At 35.0% G+C, this 17,681-nt stretch overlaps 1 protein-coding gene across 5 annotated transcripts in view; it reads left to right on the top strand.

The window, feature by feature from the left end:
- The window catches only part of NUF2 (NUF2 component of NDC80 kinetochore complex), a 38,317-nt gene extending 20,908 nt beyond the window's left edge, over positions 1-17,409 (top strand). For all 5 annotated transcript variants that reach the window (XM_019986775.2, XM_019986784.2, XM_019986792.2 and 2 more), the window contains exons 9-14: positions 223-285; positions 2,555-2,692; positions 4,663-4,803; positions 5,719-5,894; positions 6,829-6,964; positions 17,015-17,409. In XM_019986775.2, coding sequence (XP_019842334.1) covers positions 223-285; positions 2,555-2,692; positions 4,663-4,803; positions 5,719-5,894; positions 6,829-6,964; positions 17,015-17,152 — 792 coding nt within the window. In that variant the 3' untranslated portion in view covers positions 17,153-17,409. The remainder of the gene's footprint in view (positions 1-222; positions 286-2,554; positions 2,693-4,662; positions 4,804-5,718; positions 5,895-6,828; positions 6,965-17,014) is intronic.
- The last annotated feature ends 272 nt before the right edge of the window (positions 17,410-17,681 follow it).

The raw sequence follows: 17,681 nt of genomic DNA, 5'->3' as shown, positions 1-17,681 counted from the left end.
TTAGGACATAAATACTCAGTTATTTGAATTTAATGACCCAAATAAGGATCTGTTAGGGGTTTATTATGGCCTTAGGGTCATAATGAACAGAGAAAGTTTGAGAATTATCTGGTCTAATCTGTTTAATTCCTCTACTTTCTGACTTCTGTTTTGTGAAAAAGCATTGACTAAATTTAAATCTGTTTCAATCACTGTAAAATAGTTGTTTGCTTTTTTCCCTAGATAGTGCTGCAAGAGGGAAATTCACAAAAGAAATCAGATATTTCAGAGAAAACCAAGCGTTTGGTAAGCATCTTTTCATTTAACTAGCATTTAAGGTTTGAATCTTGTGTGTAGGAGTATTTTAACTGTGCATTATTATTAAATGTTTCTCTCTTTCTTCCCTTTAAGTGAAGCTAATTTAACTTTTTCCAATAGAATAGATGACTATTGTTTTAAAAAATACAGAAACACAGAAATGCATGACAAAAGTAAAAATCACCTGCAAATTCACCAGATACATGTCACAGATTACATTTCTCTAAGCAAATATACATATATATTTGTAATTTTACATAAATGATATTATACTCTATGTGACTCAAACCTTTTTTTCACTTTATAGTATAAATAGTTATCATATCTATATAGATCTCCATTATTTTGATAACTGCACCTTAATGTCGATCCTGTGTCCTATTGATAGACATTCACATTGCTTCTAACTTTTTTGCTATTGAACAATAGCATACGTGTGCTACACACCTATACATGTACATGTATATTTGCCCACCAGGCTGCTTTTTATCTTAGTAGATTCCTAAATGTAGGGTTTTGGGGCTAAAGAGAATTACACTTAAATTTAGCCCATGTTGCCAAACTGACTTCTAAAAAGATATCAGTATAGAATATGAGAGTATTCCTTTCTCTGCATTGTTGTCAAAATTGGATATTTTTATGTTTTTTTTTTTCCTTTTTAATGTGTCATTCTTATAGAGGAATAAATGTCTCATCTTCATTTTGATTTTTTTGATTTTCAGTGATTTAGAGCACCTATTCAGAGGTTTGTTGTTATTTCTTACTTTGTGAATTACCTGTTTATGTTCCTTTTTAATTTCACTTTTTTTTAAACCTCCATGAGTTACGGGTTTTAACTCCATTTGTCTTTCAAATTCATCATGTTTTCTTATTAGAAGGTTCATGTTTTTATGTAGTAAAATTGATAGACATAGCCTTTTACATTTGGGTTTAATTCTATGTATAGAAAGGCCTATCTCATTCCTCAGTTTTTTAATCCCATATTTTCTCATTGTACTTTTATGATTTCCCTATTATTTTGATATTTATATTTTATAACTATCTGAAACTTACTTTAGTATAATATATTCCTTATTTTTCTATCACTCTTTTTATTGCCAGATGTTTTTATCGAGTAGTATTGACTATGGTTCAATTTTATTCATTTCTCTGTCCCATTTAAATCGATATTAAAATCACTTTGTAGTTATATATAATATCAAATTTTAGAATTTTTGTCAAGGGACTAAAAGTGATAAAGAGTCAGTGCTAATGTAAGGAAAATGATCTTTAATTCATAGGGTATTAAAAGAGTAGATAACATGGTATGCTAAATTCTAATAATAAAATAACAAATATATTGTTTCAAACATTCAGTTTTGGCTTCTGAGTTAGTTGATGAAAAAGTGAGAACTTTAAAAAAATTTTTTAGTTAATAATTTAGACAAATTATACAAGTAATACAGTAATACATTCCTGTTGTAAGTATATATAGAGAGAGAGAGAGAGAGAGACATGAAAGACCCTCTTCTCTCAGCCAGCCTTACCAGTCCTTTTTCTGTGCTATTACATGCACATGTATAGATGCATATACATACTTGTTGCTATTTTGTTCTGTTTTCATAGGACTGAATTTGTGTTATGTAAGAGAGTTCTCAGAGACCCTTCATTCAGTTCCCCAGATAGTCTGAAATTCAGAAGGAAATTTGTTTTAGTTCAATAACCATATACTGAGTACCTTCTCAGTGCTCTTACTTTATTTGGGTTGTGGGAGAGCAAAAATAACTGTTCACAACCCCAGGTTGCTCAGTTAATTCAGAAACACATATTAAATGCATAATTATAATTATCACGTACATGATGATACTGTTTATAGAAAGAATACAGAGTAGGTAGGAACAGGATTTTCAGAGGTTAATGGAATTCATTTGCAGTACAGGAATCGGATGGCAGTATTCCGAGATCAGAGAGAGATCGCTTGTAATTGTCCAGACATAAGGCAGACTGGAATTACCCTATTGTAGGGTATAGTAGGAAGCTGGTGGAAGATGACACTGGACTGGAGGGTAAGAGCTACATGATGTTGTACAAGGGAGCCTGATCTCTGGCCTGTAGACAGATGTGAGCCATCAAGCAGGAATGTGATATGGTCAGAATTTAATATGTTGTTCTGACTACAACAAAAATAGAGCCATTTTCTTTTTTCTTTTCCATTATTATAGTGGCAAATCACTAGTTTTATTATTATATCTAATATATTTAAACGTTTTTTCAACAGAATGAACTAAAATTGTCAGTGGTTTCTTTGAAAGAAATACAAGAGAATTTGAAAACAAAAATTGTGGATTCTCCAGAGAAAGTTAAGAATTATAAAGAAAAAATGAAAGATACAGTCCAGAAGCTTAAAAATTCCAGAGTGAGTTTTCTTTTTATTTTAATGCTTTTCTGTCCCTCTTTTATTTTTTAACAACTCTTGTTTAATCATGTGTTAATTTTCTAATTTCCAAATTATCTATACATCTCTCCCTCTTAGACTTTTTGCCCTTGTCTCTAAGTTTTAGCTCTTCTCTAAAGTGGATATAAGAAAAGAAGTATAATTTCAAGACATTTTTTTAAATTATGCAACAAATTTTTTTTTGCCCTGGGTGATCAAAAACAGAAGTGATTTGTCCTCATAAGACTTAGTCACTATATCTTAAGGGAGAATGGTGTTAATTTTATAATCAGTTATATAATTTTAAGTTATATACTATGAAAAAGTATAGGATATGCATGTATGGAGGCAGGAAGTATATGGGAATTCTGTACCTTCTGCTTAATTTTGCAGTGTACCTAAAACTGCTCTAAAAACAGTGTTGTTGTTTTTTTTAAGCACCAAAAAGAGAAACAAATAAATAAAAAATAGCATAGGGTGCTTCAATAAAAGCATAATGAGAGTACTCTAGTTTAGTATTGTGAAAGTTAGAGGTAAAGATGGGAAGGAAGTAGAAATTTATGCTTACATCTGAAGGATGAACAGAGGTTATCTTAGTAAATTTATACTCTGAAGAGCAATCAAGGCAAAGGGAACAGCATGTGCCAATTGTATGAGGTAGTAGTAGAGAGGAAGTTATATTCAAGGAAGAAAGTATGATGTATAAGAAGGAAAATGGTATGAGATGATGATAGACAAATAGGCCACGGGCAGGTTTTTCAGGATGCTAGATTTTCACAAGAGCAGGAGTGCACCATTGGCTAATTTATGAGTTGGGGATGTTGGAACATGGTATGATTTATGTTTAAAAAAGATAATGAGCTACAGTGGGAGGTAGATTTAGGAGGGGAGAGAAGTGGGTAGACAATTTAGAATCCTTTGTGAGGAAAGGTTTTAAAACTATTAATTGAAAAAAAGTTTCTGGTTTATTTCTGAATTTGTTATTTAAGTCATTTCTGATAATTGAGAATTATCACATGAGAATAGACAAAGATTAATAGAACAGTAGTGAGAGCCCAGAAATAGATCTGAGTATTTGAGGTCTATTTATTTAATAAGCAATTTTGGTTCAATTGGCTGTTCATCTAGAAGAAAAGCAAGTTGGGTCTGTACCTTGTACCATTTACAAAGATAAATTCTAATTCGATTGAAAATTTAACAGTTTTAGGTGAACATTAATATTATCTTGGATAGAATTTTTAAATTAAAATTGAAAATCCAAAAGCTGCAGAAAAAAGTAGACCTGTGAAACATATATATAATGCATATGATAGGTAAAGGGATTATTATATCCATGATATGCAAAGATACAAAAGAGTATTTACAAATTAGTAGGAAAAAGACAGCTTAATGGAAAAATGAGCAGTGCTATGATTAAGCATTTCACTGAAGACAAAATCCAGCTGGTTAATGAAGTGGGAAGAAGGGTTAGACTCGGAAAGAAGCCTTTGTATTATTGCAGTGCTTGTGGTAAACATGTGCTCATTTCCTAATTTTAGAAGAATTAATCTTTTTGAAATAATTACTTGTAGTAATAGTTATACAGATGAATAGGAAGATTGTAATTGGTAATATAATTGCACAGGAGTAGTTGGGAGTAGTTTGAGTATTAGCAGAAATGAACTCTTTTGAGATCATTACGAATAACCTTTGGAAGGTACTTCAATGAGTGGTTTAGTAAAATTATGGTATGTTGTCTTTGTTCAAGGGTATTTAACAATTAGGAAGCCTAATTATATGTGCTTAGACACGTGTCAGTAATAGTGCTTTGTTACTGACCTAGAAACTTAATTGTTCTTTGCTCTTAAGCTTTCAGTATTAAGTACAGAAATTAAGAGCAAACGAATTGACATTACTGCAGTTTCATAAAGGAGAATGTCAAACTGGTTTCTATGTTTTTTTTTCTTTCAAAGCAAGAAGTAATGGAAAAATATGAAATCTATCGAGACTCTGTTGACTGCCTGCCTTCATGTCAACTGGAAGTACAGTTATATCAAAAGAAAATACAGGACCTTGCAGATAATAGAGAAAAATTAACCACTATCTTAAAGGAGGTTTGTACTGTGTGGAATTTTTATGTCTTTTTATTATATAATAGTTTACTATAGTCCCTCGGGTTTGCTTTTACAGAAAGTTGCTATTTTCTTACCGAAAAGCAGGATCATCCTACAGTATAATAGATGTGGCAATGTATGCTCAGGAATAAAACACTATTCTTTTTAAACATAGCAGTAATAGACCCATCGTTACCTTCAGATGAAATGAATAATAAATTAATTAACATAGCGTATTGCCATGTGTATTTTGGGGAAAAGTCATGGAATTTTAAACTCGTTCTGACAGTTGGAAATGATCTTCTAGTCAGTAAGTATAAAGTCCCAACTTAGTGCCTAACACTGTAGCTAGGATATATAAAGAGATTTAAGGTTCATGATACAGACCCTGCCCTGAGCGACGATGGACCACTAACGCCAACATGTTTAAAGTTTCTCAGGCTAGAAACTTGAAAATCCTTTTCACTTCATCATCCCAATCCAAACTGTCCCCAGGATCACTAACATAGACTTTGATGAAAGATTTCTCTTTTGAGGGAAGAAGGCGCTGGAAGGTGAGATTGTCTGGGATATTCTTTCCCAATTGCATACTTCCCTTTTCTCCCATCAAGAGTCAGCAAAAAAAAAAAAAGAAAGAGATTGAGATCTACTGCTTTGAATTGTTTCTGGGGTCTACCCTTTCCTCTTTCTTCCTGCTCCTTTAATTCAGACCCTCGCCTCCTGAAACCTAGCCTGTTGGCTGATCTTGATATGTTCCTCTGTTCTGGCCCTTGCTGATAAAATGACGTGATAAACACACTTCTCTAGTTTTATCACATTTTGAAATTGTATTTTCAGTTTCATCCTCGAAGACAGTCGTTTGTTTGTAAATTCTAATTTGTTGTATTGACTTTAAATTCATCTCATAAAATATAGAGCCTGAACTTGGAGGACCAAATTGAGAGTGATGAGTCAGAATTGAAGAAATTGAAGACTGAGGAAAATTCCTTTAAAAGACTGATGATTGCAAAGAAGGAAAAACTTGCCACAGCACAGTTCAGAATAAATAAGAAGCATGAGGATGTCAAGCAGTACAAACGCACAGTGATTGAGTATGAACTTATTTTCAATTTAATGTATTAGAAAGTAATTAGAAAAGCCTAATTCATTTTATTTTCCTTAAGATTCCAAACCTTGTCTAATTTCAAAAAGGTATTCCATGTTTGGGTGACTAAAGCAGTTAGTTATGACTCATAATGCTACTACATCTAAATGTATAGAGATGTTTTAGGTATTAGTTTTTTTAATTTATTTTCCTGATAATCACAATTCTGAATCCTTTGCATAATTCGTTAGAAGGGTTCTAGTGCTATTGCTTATTTCAGTATACTTCAGAGCCAGCGAGCCAGAGTTGTATTAGAATGAATCAACTAGTTCATGTTATTGTTCAGCTAGTCTAGAGCATTATAGCATATTTTGAGACAAAGTCTTACTTTTTAATTTAAGTACCAAGTACTTTGCGAGAATTTTGTCACCGTGGTTGTTGGCTAGTATGTTTGGATGTTTCATTGGTAGAATCTTCTTCCCATCAGTTCTAAAAGTGTGTTTTTAGAATAAATGCCACAGATATGTCTATGAGATGACACTATTTTAGTTTGTAAAAGGTATATTAGGATGGTCTGAAGATTTCCTTTCCTCTTCCTCATGCAGATGAAGAAAAAGGGCAGAACCTGGTTTTAATTTGTCACTTGCCTTGCAGGAAAGTTGTATTAATTCACACTCCCACCAACAGTCATGAGTGAGTGCAGCTGGGAGAAGTGACTTAAAAATCTCATTTATAAATAACAGCTTTGTGTGGAAGAGCTTACTCTTCCTGATTATAGCACCACCTTGTGATTCTCATCTGCTTGCTTTTAAATCTTGAGATGTAGGTGTGTCAGCCAAATATTGATACAAATACTCTGTTTGGAATCAAAATTAGATTTAATGTTTGACTGTTTAAATGCTTAAGTGGAATTATAATTTCACCCATCTCTTTTCCTTTAGAGACTGTAATAAAGTTCAAGAAAAAAGAGGTGCTGTCTATGAGCGAGTAACCACAATTAATCAAGAAATCCAAAAAATTAAATTTGGAATTCAACAACTAAAAGATGCTGCTGAAAGAGAGAAACTGAAGTCTCAGGTGAGTATATGTTCATAAGAAATAATTTCAGATAATCACGTGGGTTTAAAATGTAAATTATGTCACCCTCATTTTGAAGATTTTGTCAGTTCTTCAGAGTAAAAATTGACCCCTCAGGCGTGTTGCTTTACTTTCCATTTGTATCTTTTCCATTACCCTGGGATAGTTTGCATGTATGTCTCCTCACACTTTTTCCTTACTCACTTTTTTTCCCTGTCAGCACCTAGAATTGTGCTTTGCAGCAAGAGTAAGTGCTCCATAAAGTTTCTGAATGTTTTTGATAAATTAACTTAGATGGTGATTTAAAATAAAAGTCTTCCAAAAAATTTTTGTATCTTTTTTCTGGTAAAAGAATCTCAAAAGTGTTTCTTAGGATCAGTTTAGATGTATTTGAGTTGTTACCTGAAACAAAGTAGCTTAGGTCTGTTCCTGTATTTTGAGATTTTTTAACGATAATTTTATCACAATTAACCAAGTTACTTTGCCTGTTTCAAGTATATTTATTTTATTGTTTCATAGACAGTCTCAAGTTTAATGTGGACAGGCGTCTTCTACATTTTTATTTTCCAGAATATCAGTACAGCGCCATACATGTTCCCTGCTTCTGTTTTTCCTTGACTGCAAAGACCCAAAGAAGTCGTCTATTCCTACTCTGTTCATCACATTATCATTCTCTCTTTAACCTTTAAAGTTTGTCCAGTAGCCTCGAGATGGTCCCAAACTGCTCTACCAGGAGTCACTAAAAATAGCCCTTTGTCATGTAAAATCCCTTGGCCTCTTTTTTTTCATTTTGCTTCATCTTGCCTACATTGATATCCTACAATCTCTGAAACCTGAAAGATATTTAAACATGCTGTCATTACCTTTCACCATTCACATTTAATTTGCAAGGATTCTTAAAAGAAAGAATCACAGTAAACAATCCCCTCACCTGTTCTCAGGAGTCTTTATCCTCCAAAACATTAGATTGTTAGCATGTGCACATATAAGTGTATATGTACAGCTGAGAATTATCTCAGGGCTGCTTTAAAAGGAAGGAAAGAAAGAAAAAGAAAATAGTTGAGTTTCGTCTTCCATGGTCTACCCTGATTTTTTTCTTTCTTTTTACATTACACTCCAATTACTTTTCTTTTACATTCCAACTACTTTCCTTCATATTTGCCAAGCCTTTGGCCCTCAGTTTATCTCTGGAATGAGGGTTAGAAAAACCTTATTTAATCCTACTTCTTAACCAAATCGTATGAGCAGATTTATTATCACCTCGTCAGATATAATTAATGAACCAGTTACTAATGTAAGTACCTTTTGTCTGTGATCATAAAAGGTGCCTGTGCCTGCTTTAAATTCCTTTTAGTTTTGTGCATATGTGTCTCACCAATAATATTTTAAGTTTCTTAACAATAGTGATCAAATTTTTTACCTTAGTATGTCATGCCAAACCATGCCTAGAATGGTGCCTTATATTGTAGTATGCTTTCCATAAATCTTTGTAGCATGCTGTTTCTTAAAACTAGCAGTGTATTAGAATACAATAAAAATTCAAAAGAATTAAAGATGAGCAACCCCTCATCCAAATATATTGAATTAGAACCATCAGCAGTGGGGCCCATGAACCTAAATTTTTTTAGCATAACTCTTGAGAACCACTGATGTATTCTGCTTCATTGTTTCAGTATTATAAAGCTCATCACCATGCAAGCTGTTCTACTAGGACAGCTTTTAGTTATTAAAATGGTACTTCTTGTTTTGAGTTTAAAATTTTTCATTTCTGTACTCTCAGTTCAGTTCAGTTCAGTCGCTCAGTTGTGTCCAACTCTTTGCGATTCATGAATCGCAGCATGGCCTCCCTGTCCATCACCAACTCCCCGAGTTCACTCAGACTCACGTCCACGAGTCAGTGATGCCATCCAGCCATCTCATCCTCTGTTGTCCCCTTCTCCTCCTGCCCCCATCCCTCCCAGCATCAGAGTCTTTTCCAATGAGTCAACTCTTCACATGAGGTGGCCAAAGTACTGGAGTTTCAGCTTTAGCATCATTCCTTCCAAAGAAATCCTAAGGCTGATCTCCTTCAGAATGGACTGGTTGAATCTCCTTGCAGTCCAAGGGACTCTCAAGAGTCTTCTCCAACACCACAGTTCAAAAGCATCAATTCTTTGGTGCTCAGCTTTCTTCACAGTCCAACTCTCACATCTGTACATGACCACTGGAAAAGCCATAACCTTGACTAGACAGACCTTTGTTGGCAAAGTAATGTCTCTGCTTTTGAATGTGCTATCTAGGTTGGTCATAACTTTTCTTCCAAGGAGTAAACGTCTTTTAATTTCATGGCTGCAGTCACCATCTGCAGTGATTTTGGAGCCAAAAAAAAAATAAAGTCTGACATTGTTTCCCCATCTATTTCCCATGAAGTGATGGGACCAGATGCCATGATCTTCGTTTTCTGAATGTTGAGCTTTAAGCCAACTTTTTCAGTCTCCACTTTCACTCTCATCAAGAGGCTTTTGAGTTCCTCTTCACTTTCTGCCATAAGGGTGGTGTCATCTGCATATCTGAGGTTATTGATATTTCTGTACTCTAGTGGACCAAGATCATCTCTCTGGAACAAATCTGTACCCTCTTCTACTTAATGAAATTGTGCTTAAGATATTTGAGGATAAAGATCGTGGGTTCTTTCAGCCTTCTCATCTGGTTACTTAGTGCTCGTTTCCCAGCCATTCTTTATATAGTTTAATTTCCATTCTGTTAGCTGTCCTCTAGTCTGTTTCCTGCTCTTTTATTCTGCTTAATATGTAGAGTTCAGTACTGAACGTCGTCTTCCAGGTAATGGTGTCACCAACCCCAGAGCACTATACTTTTGTTAAATGAAGCATAATATCAAGTTGGATTTTTAGTAGCAGCAAAACTTTTGATGCAGTTAGTTGTTCAACTTGGTAAGTTGTTCTAACTTTACCTTTACCCAGATGACATTGTCATATCCATTTGTTCCAAAATAGCTTGGGAGAGTCTCTAAGTCCTGTGATGACATTGAGACACATTTTGTCAAAAAAAAACCCTTTAGCTTACTTTAGAATCATCTTTCATGAAGAGGAAAGAAGGATGTGTTAAAATTGCCAAATTTTTCTTTTTGTAATTTTGTTGGATCCTAATGATCCTTCTTTTTCATTAAATATTCCTTTCCATAGACATTTCATCACTTCTAACTTCAATTGTCATCTTTATTTATAAAGCTTTTAAAAATCTATTTTTCCTATTCTGGCCACCTCAACTCTACTCCTTATTTTAGTTGCCTGATGGATATTTTCAGTGGATAAGCTTATCATTACAAAATAACATTTATGAAATTTAACATTTTTCAGTGTCTTTCTTCTTCCTCAACCTCACGTTCTCCTTCCCCCTCTGCCTCTGTCTCCTTCCCCTTCCCTTTCCCTCTCTTTTTCATTTAGCTTCCTCATATTCTTCAGTGGCATCATCATTTTCAAAATATCACAAAGAGTTGCAGTTTTGGATTTTCTTAAGATAATCCTGATATCCAAACAGTCACCAAGTTAATGTCATGACTTGTAAAAACTCATTGATAACTATTCATAACAACTGTTTTCTAATCATAGTTCTATCACATAATTTTCTAACATTCATGAATTGCAGCAAAAACTTGCTAAATTTATTCCTTAAGATTCTCCTGCATCAAATCTGTCCTGAATCCTAAGTATGGCCAAATTTTTCTTGTTAAAATATGACTCTTATTGCTACAGTTTCTTGTTTAAAACCCAAATTCCCTGTTTTCCTACATTTGGTAGGAAAACATTTAGTTATTCCTACATTTAGTCAACCATTCAGCAAACGGTCTATATACCTACAAGATTGTTCTTGTTCAGTCACTGAATCGTGTCTGACTCTTTGCAGCCCTATGGACTATAGCTCACCAGGCTCCTCTGTCCATGAAATTCTCTAGACAAGAGTACTGGAGTAGGTAGTCATTCCCTTCTCCAGGGGATTTTCCTGACCCAGGGATCAAACCTGGGTCTCCTGCATTGCAGGTGGATTCTTTACCATCTGAGCAACCAGGGAAGCCCCATATCTCCCAGAGTTTCCTCAAATTCACGTCCACTGAGATGGAGATGCTATCTAACCATCTTATCTTCTGCCGCTGGCTTCTTCTTTTGCCTTGACTCTTTCCCAGGATCAGGGTCCTTTCCAGTGAGTCAGCTCTTTGCATCACGTGGCCAAAGTGTTGGAGCTGCAGCTTCAGTCGTTCCAATGAATTTTCAGGGTTGATTTTCTTTACAATTGACTGGTTTGATCTCCTTGCAGTCCAGTGGACTCTCAAGAGTCTTCTCCATCACCACAATTTGAATGCATCAGTTCTTCAGCACTTAGCCTTCCTTATACTCCACCTCTCACATCCATACATGACTATGGGAAAAACCATAGCTTTGACTAGGCAGATCTTTGTCAGTCAAGTGACATCTCTGCATTTTAATATGCTCTCTAGTTTGTCATAGCTTTCTTCCAAGGAGCAAGTGTCTTAATTTCATGGCTGCATTCACCATTTGCAGTGATTTTGAAGCCCAAGAAAATAAAATTTTTTGCTGCTTCCACCTTTTCCCTTTCTATTTGCCATAAAGTGATGGGACCGGATGCCATGATCTTAGTTTTTTTGATGTTGATTTTCAAGTCAGCCTTTTTATTCTCCTCCCTTGTCAAGAGGCTCTTTAGTTCCTCTTCACTTTCTGCCATTAGAGTGATATCATCTGCATGTCTGAGATTGTTGATATTCTCCCAGCAGTCTTTATTCCAGCTTGTGATTCATTCAGTTCAGCATTTTTCATGATGTTATCTGCATATAAGTTAAGTAAGCAAGATGACAGTATACAACCTTAACTTGAGTAATTTTGAACCAGTCAGTTGTTTCGTGTCTGGTTTTAACTATTGCTTCTTGACCTGCAGAAAGGTTTCTCAGGAGGCAGGTAAGGAGATGTGGTATTCCCATTTCTAAGAATTATCAACAGTTTGTTGTGATCCACAAAGTCAAATGAAGCCAAAGTAGGTATTTTTTCTGAAAAACTCTGTTACTTTCTCCCTGATCCAACAGATGTCACAATTTGATCTCTGATGCTCTGCCTTTTCTAAACCCAGTTTGTACATCTGGAAGTTCACTTGAAGGATTTTGAGCATAACCTTGCCAGCATGTGAAATAAGCGCAATTGTACAATAGTTTGAACATTCTTCAGCATTGCCCTTCTTTGGAATTGTAATGAAAACTGACTTTTTCCAGTCTTGTGACCATTGCCAAGTTTTCCAAATTTGCTGACATACGGAGTACAGAATTTTAACAGCGTCATTTTTAGGATTTTTAAATTGCTCAGCTGGAATTTTGTCATCTCCACTAGCTTTGTTCGTAGGAATGCTTCCTAAGGCCCACTTGACTTCACACTCTAGGATGTCCAGCTCTAGGTGAGTGACCGCACCATTGTGGTTACCTGGGTCATTATGATCTTTCTTGTATTATCCTTCTGTTTTCTGTGTATTCTTGCCAACTGTTCTTAATTTTTTCTGCTTCTGTTGGGTCCTACCATTTCTGTCCTTTATTGTGCTCATCCTTCCATGAAATGTTCCTGAAGAGCTCCCTAGTCTTTCCCATTCTATCATTTTCCTATATTTCTTTGCATTGCTTCTTTAAGAAGGCCTTTTTATCTCTTCTTGCTAGTCTCTGGAACTCTGTATTCAGTTGGGTATATTTTTCCCTTTCTCCCTTGCCTTTCTCTTCTCTTCTTTCCTCAACTATTTTTAGAGCTTCATCAGACAACCACTTTTCCTTCTTGCATTTCTTTTTCTTTGGGTTGGCTTTGGTCACTGCCTCCTGTACACTGTTATGAACTTCTGTCCATAGTTCTTCAGACACTCTGTCTATCAGACTTAATCCCTTGAATCTTTCATCACCTCTGCTGTATCATAAGGGATTTGATTTAGGTCATACCTGAATGGCCTAGTGGTTTTACCTACTTTTCTCCAATTTAAGCCTGAATTTTGCGATAATGAGCCATAGCCAGCTCCGGGTTTGTTTATTTGGGTTTTTACTGATTGTATAGAGCTTCTCCATCTTTGGCTGCAAATAACATAATCAATCTGATTTTGGTATTGACCGTCTGGTGATGTCTATGTGTAGCGTCATCTCTTGTGTTGTTGGAAGAGGGTATTTGCTATGAGCAGTGCCTTCTTTTGGTAAAACCCTGTTAGCCTTTGCCCTGCTTCATTTTGTACTCAAGGCCAAACTTGCCTGTTATTCTGGATATCTCTTGACTTCCTACTTCTAATCTAATCCCCTATATTGAAAAGGGATGTCTTTTTTAGTTCTAGAAATTGTTGTAGGTCTTATAGAACCAGTCAACTTTAGCTTTTTCTGCATTAGTGGTTGGGGCATAGACTTGGGTTACTGTGATATTGAATGGTTTGCCTTGGGAACAAACCAGGATTGTTCTGTCATTTTTGAGATTGTACCCAAGTACTCCATTTCAGACTCTTTTGTTAACTAGGAAGGCTACTACTCCATTTTGCTAAGGAATTCTTGCCTAAGTAGTAGATATAATGGTCATCTGAATTAAATTTGCCTATTCCTGTCCATTTTTAGTTCACTGATTCCTAAGATGTTGATGTTCACTCTTGCCATCTCCTACTTGACCACATCCAATTTACTTTGATTCATGAACCTGACATTCCAGGTTCCTGTGCAGTATTGTTCTTTATAGAGTGGTATCATCTGCATGTCTGAGGTTGTTGATATTTCTCCTGACAGTATTTTTTTTTTTTTTGAAGAATAATTGCTTTACAGAAGTTTGCAGTTTTCTGTCAAACCTCAACATGAATCAGCCATAGGCATATATATATTCCCTCCCTTTTGAAGCTCCCTCCCATCTCCCTCCCCATCCCACCCCTCGATGTTGGTACAGAGCCCCTGTTTGAGTTTCCTGAGCCATACAGCAAATTCCCCTTAGCTACCTCTTTTACATATGGTAATGTAAGTTTCCATGTTACTCTTTCCATTCATCTCACCCTCTCCTCTGGCAGTCTTTATTCCAGCTTATGATTCATCCAGCTCAGCATTTCACCTGATGTTATCGGCATATAAGTTAAATAAGCAGGATGACAGTATACAGCCTTGGACTTTACTTTCACTACCAGACACATCCATAAGGGAGCACTGTTTCTGCTTTGGCCCAGCTGCCTAATTCTTTCTGGTGCTATGAGTAATTGTTCTCCACTCCTGCTCAGTAGCATGTTGGGCGCCTTGCAACCTGGGTCACTCATCCTCTGGCATAGTATCTTTTTACTTTTCATATTGTGCATGGTGTTCTCCAGGCAAGAATACTGGAGTGGACTGCTATGTCCTTCTCCATTGAACTACATTTTGTCAGAACTCTTCACTGACCCATCCATCTTGGTTGGTCCTGCACAGCATGGCTCATAACGTCTTTGAGTTACTTAAGCCTCTTTGCTGTGACAAAGCTATGATCCATAAAAGGGATCTACTAGGTAGTAGCCTTTATATTTGATTCAGAGAATAAGTGTGAACAAAGAAGCCATGATCTCTACCTTCTAGGATTATTAAAGTTTTGTATCTAAGCTAATCGTTTTCATTGTTAAAGGTGTAATGAAAAAATATATTCTCCATATAACTTTCTGTGGCTCCTTTCAGATATCGTTGATTTCTCTCCTCACATACTATAGCATTATTAGTCTATTCTCATCTGTGCTGTCCATAGCTACTAGCAACATGTGGCTCTTTACACTTACATTTAAATTCATTTAAATGAAATAAAATTTAAAATTTAGTTCCTGGTTTATACTAGCTATATTTCAAGGGCTGAGTATCCAAACTAGTCTGGATTGTATGTTTCATAGGGTAGAAGAGCATAACTGCACATCCCATTGTACTGTTATACCACCTTCAGTGCTGTTGTAGGAGGCCTCAATAATATGTTGGTTGATGAGTTAATACATACTTGGTGGATAAATGGCTATACTGGCCGTAAAACTCCATAGATATTATATAATCCTGATATCTCTGATTTGGAAAGTGAGGTAATTACCTAGACCAACGCTGTCCCATAGAAGTTACTGCTGGGAATGTTCTGTACTACTGAGTATGGTAGCCATTAGGTACTTGTAGCTACAGTGCGTTTGAAGGGTGGCTAGTGCAGCTGAGGAGCATGCAACTGTTTAAATGTAAATTCAAATAATCACATGTTCCTAGTGGTTGTCATGTTAGACACTGTAGAACTAGAGTTTGAGTTTAAAAGTATTTAACTTCAGCCAAGCCATCACAGTAAGACTTACTTATTATGCAAGTTAATATAAAATTCCACTTGGGTACAGAGTTAATTGGAAACTGAAATACGTAGCTTTGGTGAGGGCTCTGATCTATTGGTTTAACATCCTGTGAGGATTGGCTTGGAACTTCAGATGTTCGTTTGCTTCTGTGGACATGCGGTAGAACTGGGCTTTAATATTTCATTCATTCGTTCATGTGGCTCTACCTGCCAGATTTAGTTCCTCCTTGAGAATACAGTTGCCCTCAGGAGAAAATTGTTCCTCTGAGTGTGTCTAAAAGGTTGGTTCAGATATTTACAGATTATATATCTTTATTTAGCTACACTTCATTTTAATAGTTTCTCCTGAGTAATGTCTTTCTACCAAATTTATTCAGCTTTCTTTTACTATGAATAAGTGCATATTCCTATATAGAACCATGAAATTAAATTGATCTGTAGCTGCTGATTGTGCCAATTTTTAAAAATGGTGTTTATATAAGCTAGCAACTAATTCACCTTATTTTTCCAATAAGCTTTAAGAAATAAAGGTGTCAAAATTTTTTTATTTATTTCCCTAATGATTTATATTCCATCATAGTTGTAGTAATTTTATGTCTGATTAGATGTTGGGAATCTAAATACACTCTTCTGTTTTTGTATTATGATTTAATAATGATCCATGTTTAGATTTTAGGAAAGTGTTTAGCCTTCACCATCTATTTATATTCACTTAATCTAGAGCAATAGTTCCCAGATTCCCAGCAATAGTTCTTGCATAGGTAGCAGTCTCTGGAAATAGTGTTGTTCTTTTTTGAAACATTTTGAATTCTTACTATATTTAATTATGACCTATATAATTTGCTCAAAATCAGAGAGTATCTACACTAGAATTTAAACTAAGATAAGTACTAGCTATACTATGGGTTTAAGAAAAGTTTAATGGGAACAGCAGTTACAATTGAGAATATTTATAACCATTTTACCCATTTATTGCTTTTTTCTTCCATTGGAAAAGGCCTGCTGTTTTATTTCAGTTGTGGAACACCTTTTATAATCTTTCAGAATACTACTTTTTCTTGTATCAAAATTTGAGAATTGTTTTGTGTAAGAAAAATCAATAATAAATGGATCAAAATTGCATTTGATAAGCATGAGATAAAAGATAATGCATGCAGACTAATTGTTTTATTATTTTATTCAGTCTATAAAAATTGTTGTGTAGTTTTTTCTTAATTCTTAACATATACATTTAGGTTTATATGAAAATTCATTATTGCTTATAGTAGGACTGCCCGATCAGTTTATTAAAACAAAAATACTGGTGTATTTTTCAGTCCTGTAGATTACTTATTAAACCTGTTTACATGTAATTTAAATGATGATCAGAGTCAAATACAGAGGTTATAGCTGTTTACAGAAATCTAGGTATTTGCCTGGTAAACATGAAAAGCTCCAAAGTAAAAACTTTTCTTTGGTTATTAAAAATATGTCCTTAATGTCTTAGAATTCAAGCCATTGTTAGTGTCTCTGCTTTGCTCTTTCTGAGTAGCTGACTTTTTGGTGCATCCGTGTGGCTTAATAAGAGTAGGCACACGTGTGTCTGTATGTGCACGTGCATAAGATAATGTAGGCTTTAAAATATTATGAATGAATACGAATGAGACTGTTGGAATTCTTTAATTCACTTTTAGTTTTGGTCATTGCATGGAATAATCCTTGTTGTATTTCATTTTCTACTTAGGAAATATTTCTCAGCTTGAAAGCTGCTTTGGAGAAATACCACGAAGGCATTGAAAAGGCAACAGAGGACTGCCATGCTAAAATAGATGCGAAAACAGCTGAACTGAAGAAGAAAATGTTCAGAACCCAACCTGATTAACAGAATTACACATCTTTTTATAAAAAGCTTGTCAACTTTTAATTTTATATTCTGAAAGGGAATAGTTAAGTTGAAGTTAATGAAAGTATCAAAAGTACTAAATAGTGTTGGCTCGGTCATTTTTTATATACTCTCATAGATTATTATTTTGTAAGATAATACATTTATTGTAGACTTCCATGAACTTAAATTGTGCAGGTATTCATGTCTCTGCTCCTTTTGTAAGTAGTGGTTGAAATAAACAATTGCATTTGAAATTTCTTCCCCCTGTTATTTTCATGGCTTTTGTCGCTTTGTTTGTCAACATACAGAGGTATAGTATTACTGAGCCCTGGCTTTGCACTAAGCATTGTGGGATCTCATTTGATCTTCACTCAGGCAGCTCTAGGTAGACATTTTTATAACTACTTGATGGGTGAAGGTCCTGAAAGAGTAAATAATTGAACCAAAATTTGAATTGTGCTTTGTGTAATACTGAGGTCTGGAATGTTTTTACTATACCATACTTCCTAATGTAATTCTTTGAAAG

This window comes from Bos indicus, chromosome 3, assembly GCF_029378745.1.
Source record: "Bos indicus isolate NIAB-ARS_2022 breed Sahiwal x Tharparkar chromosome 3, NIAB-ARS_B.indTharparkar_mat_pri_1.0, whole genome shotgun sequence".
Lineage (NCBI taxonomy): Eukaryota > Metazoa > Chordata > Mammalia > Artiodactyla > Bovidae > Bos > Bos indicus.
Note: the sequence above shows the minus strand (reverse complement) of the source record. Positions and strands in the feature narration are given on the sequence as shown.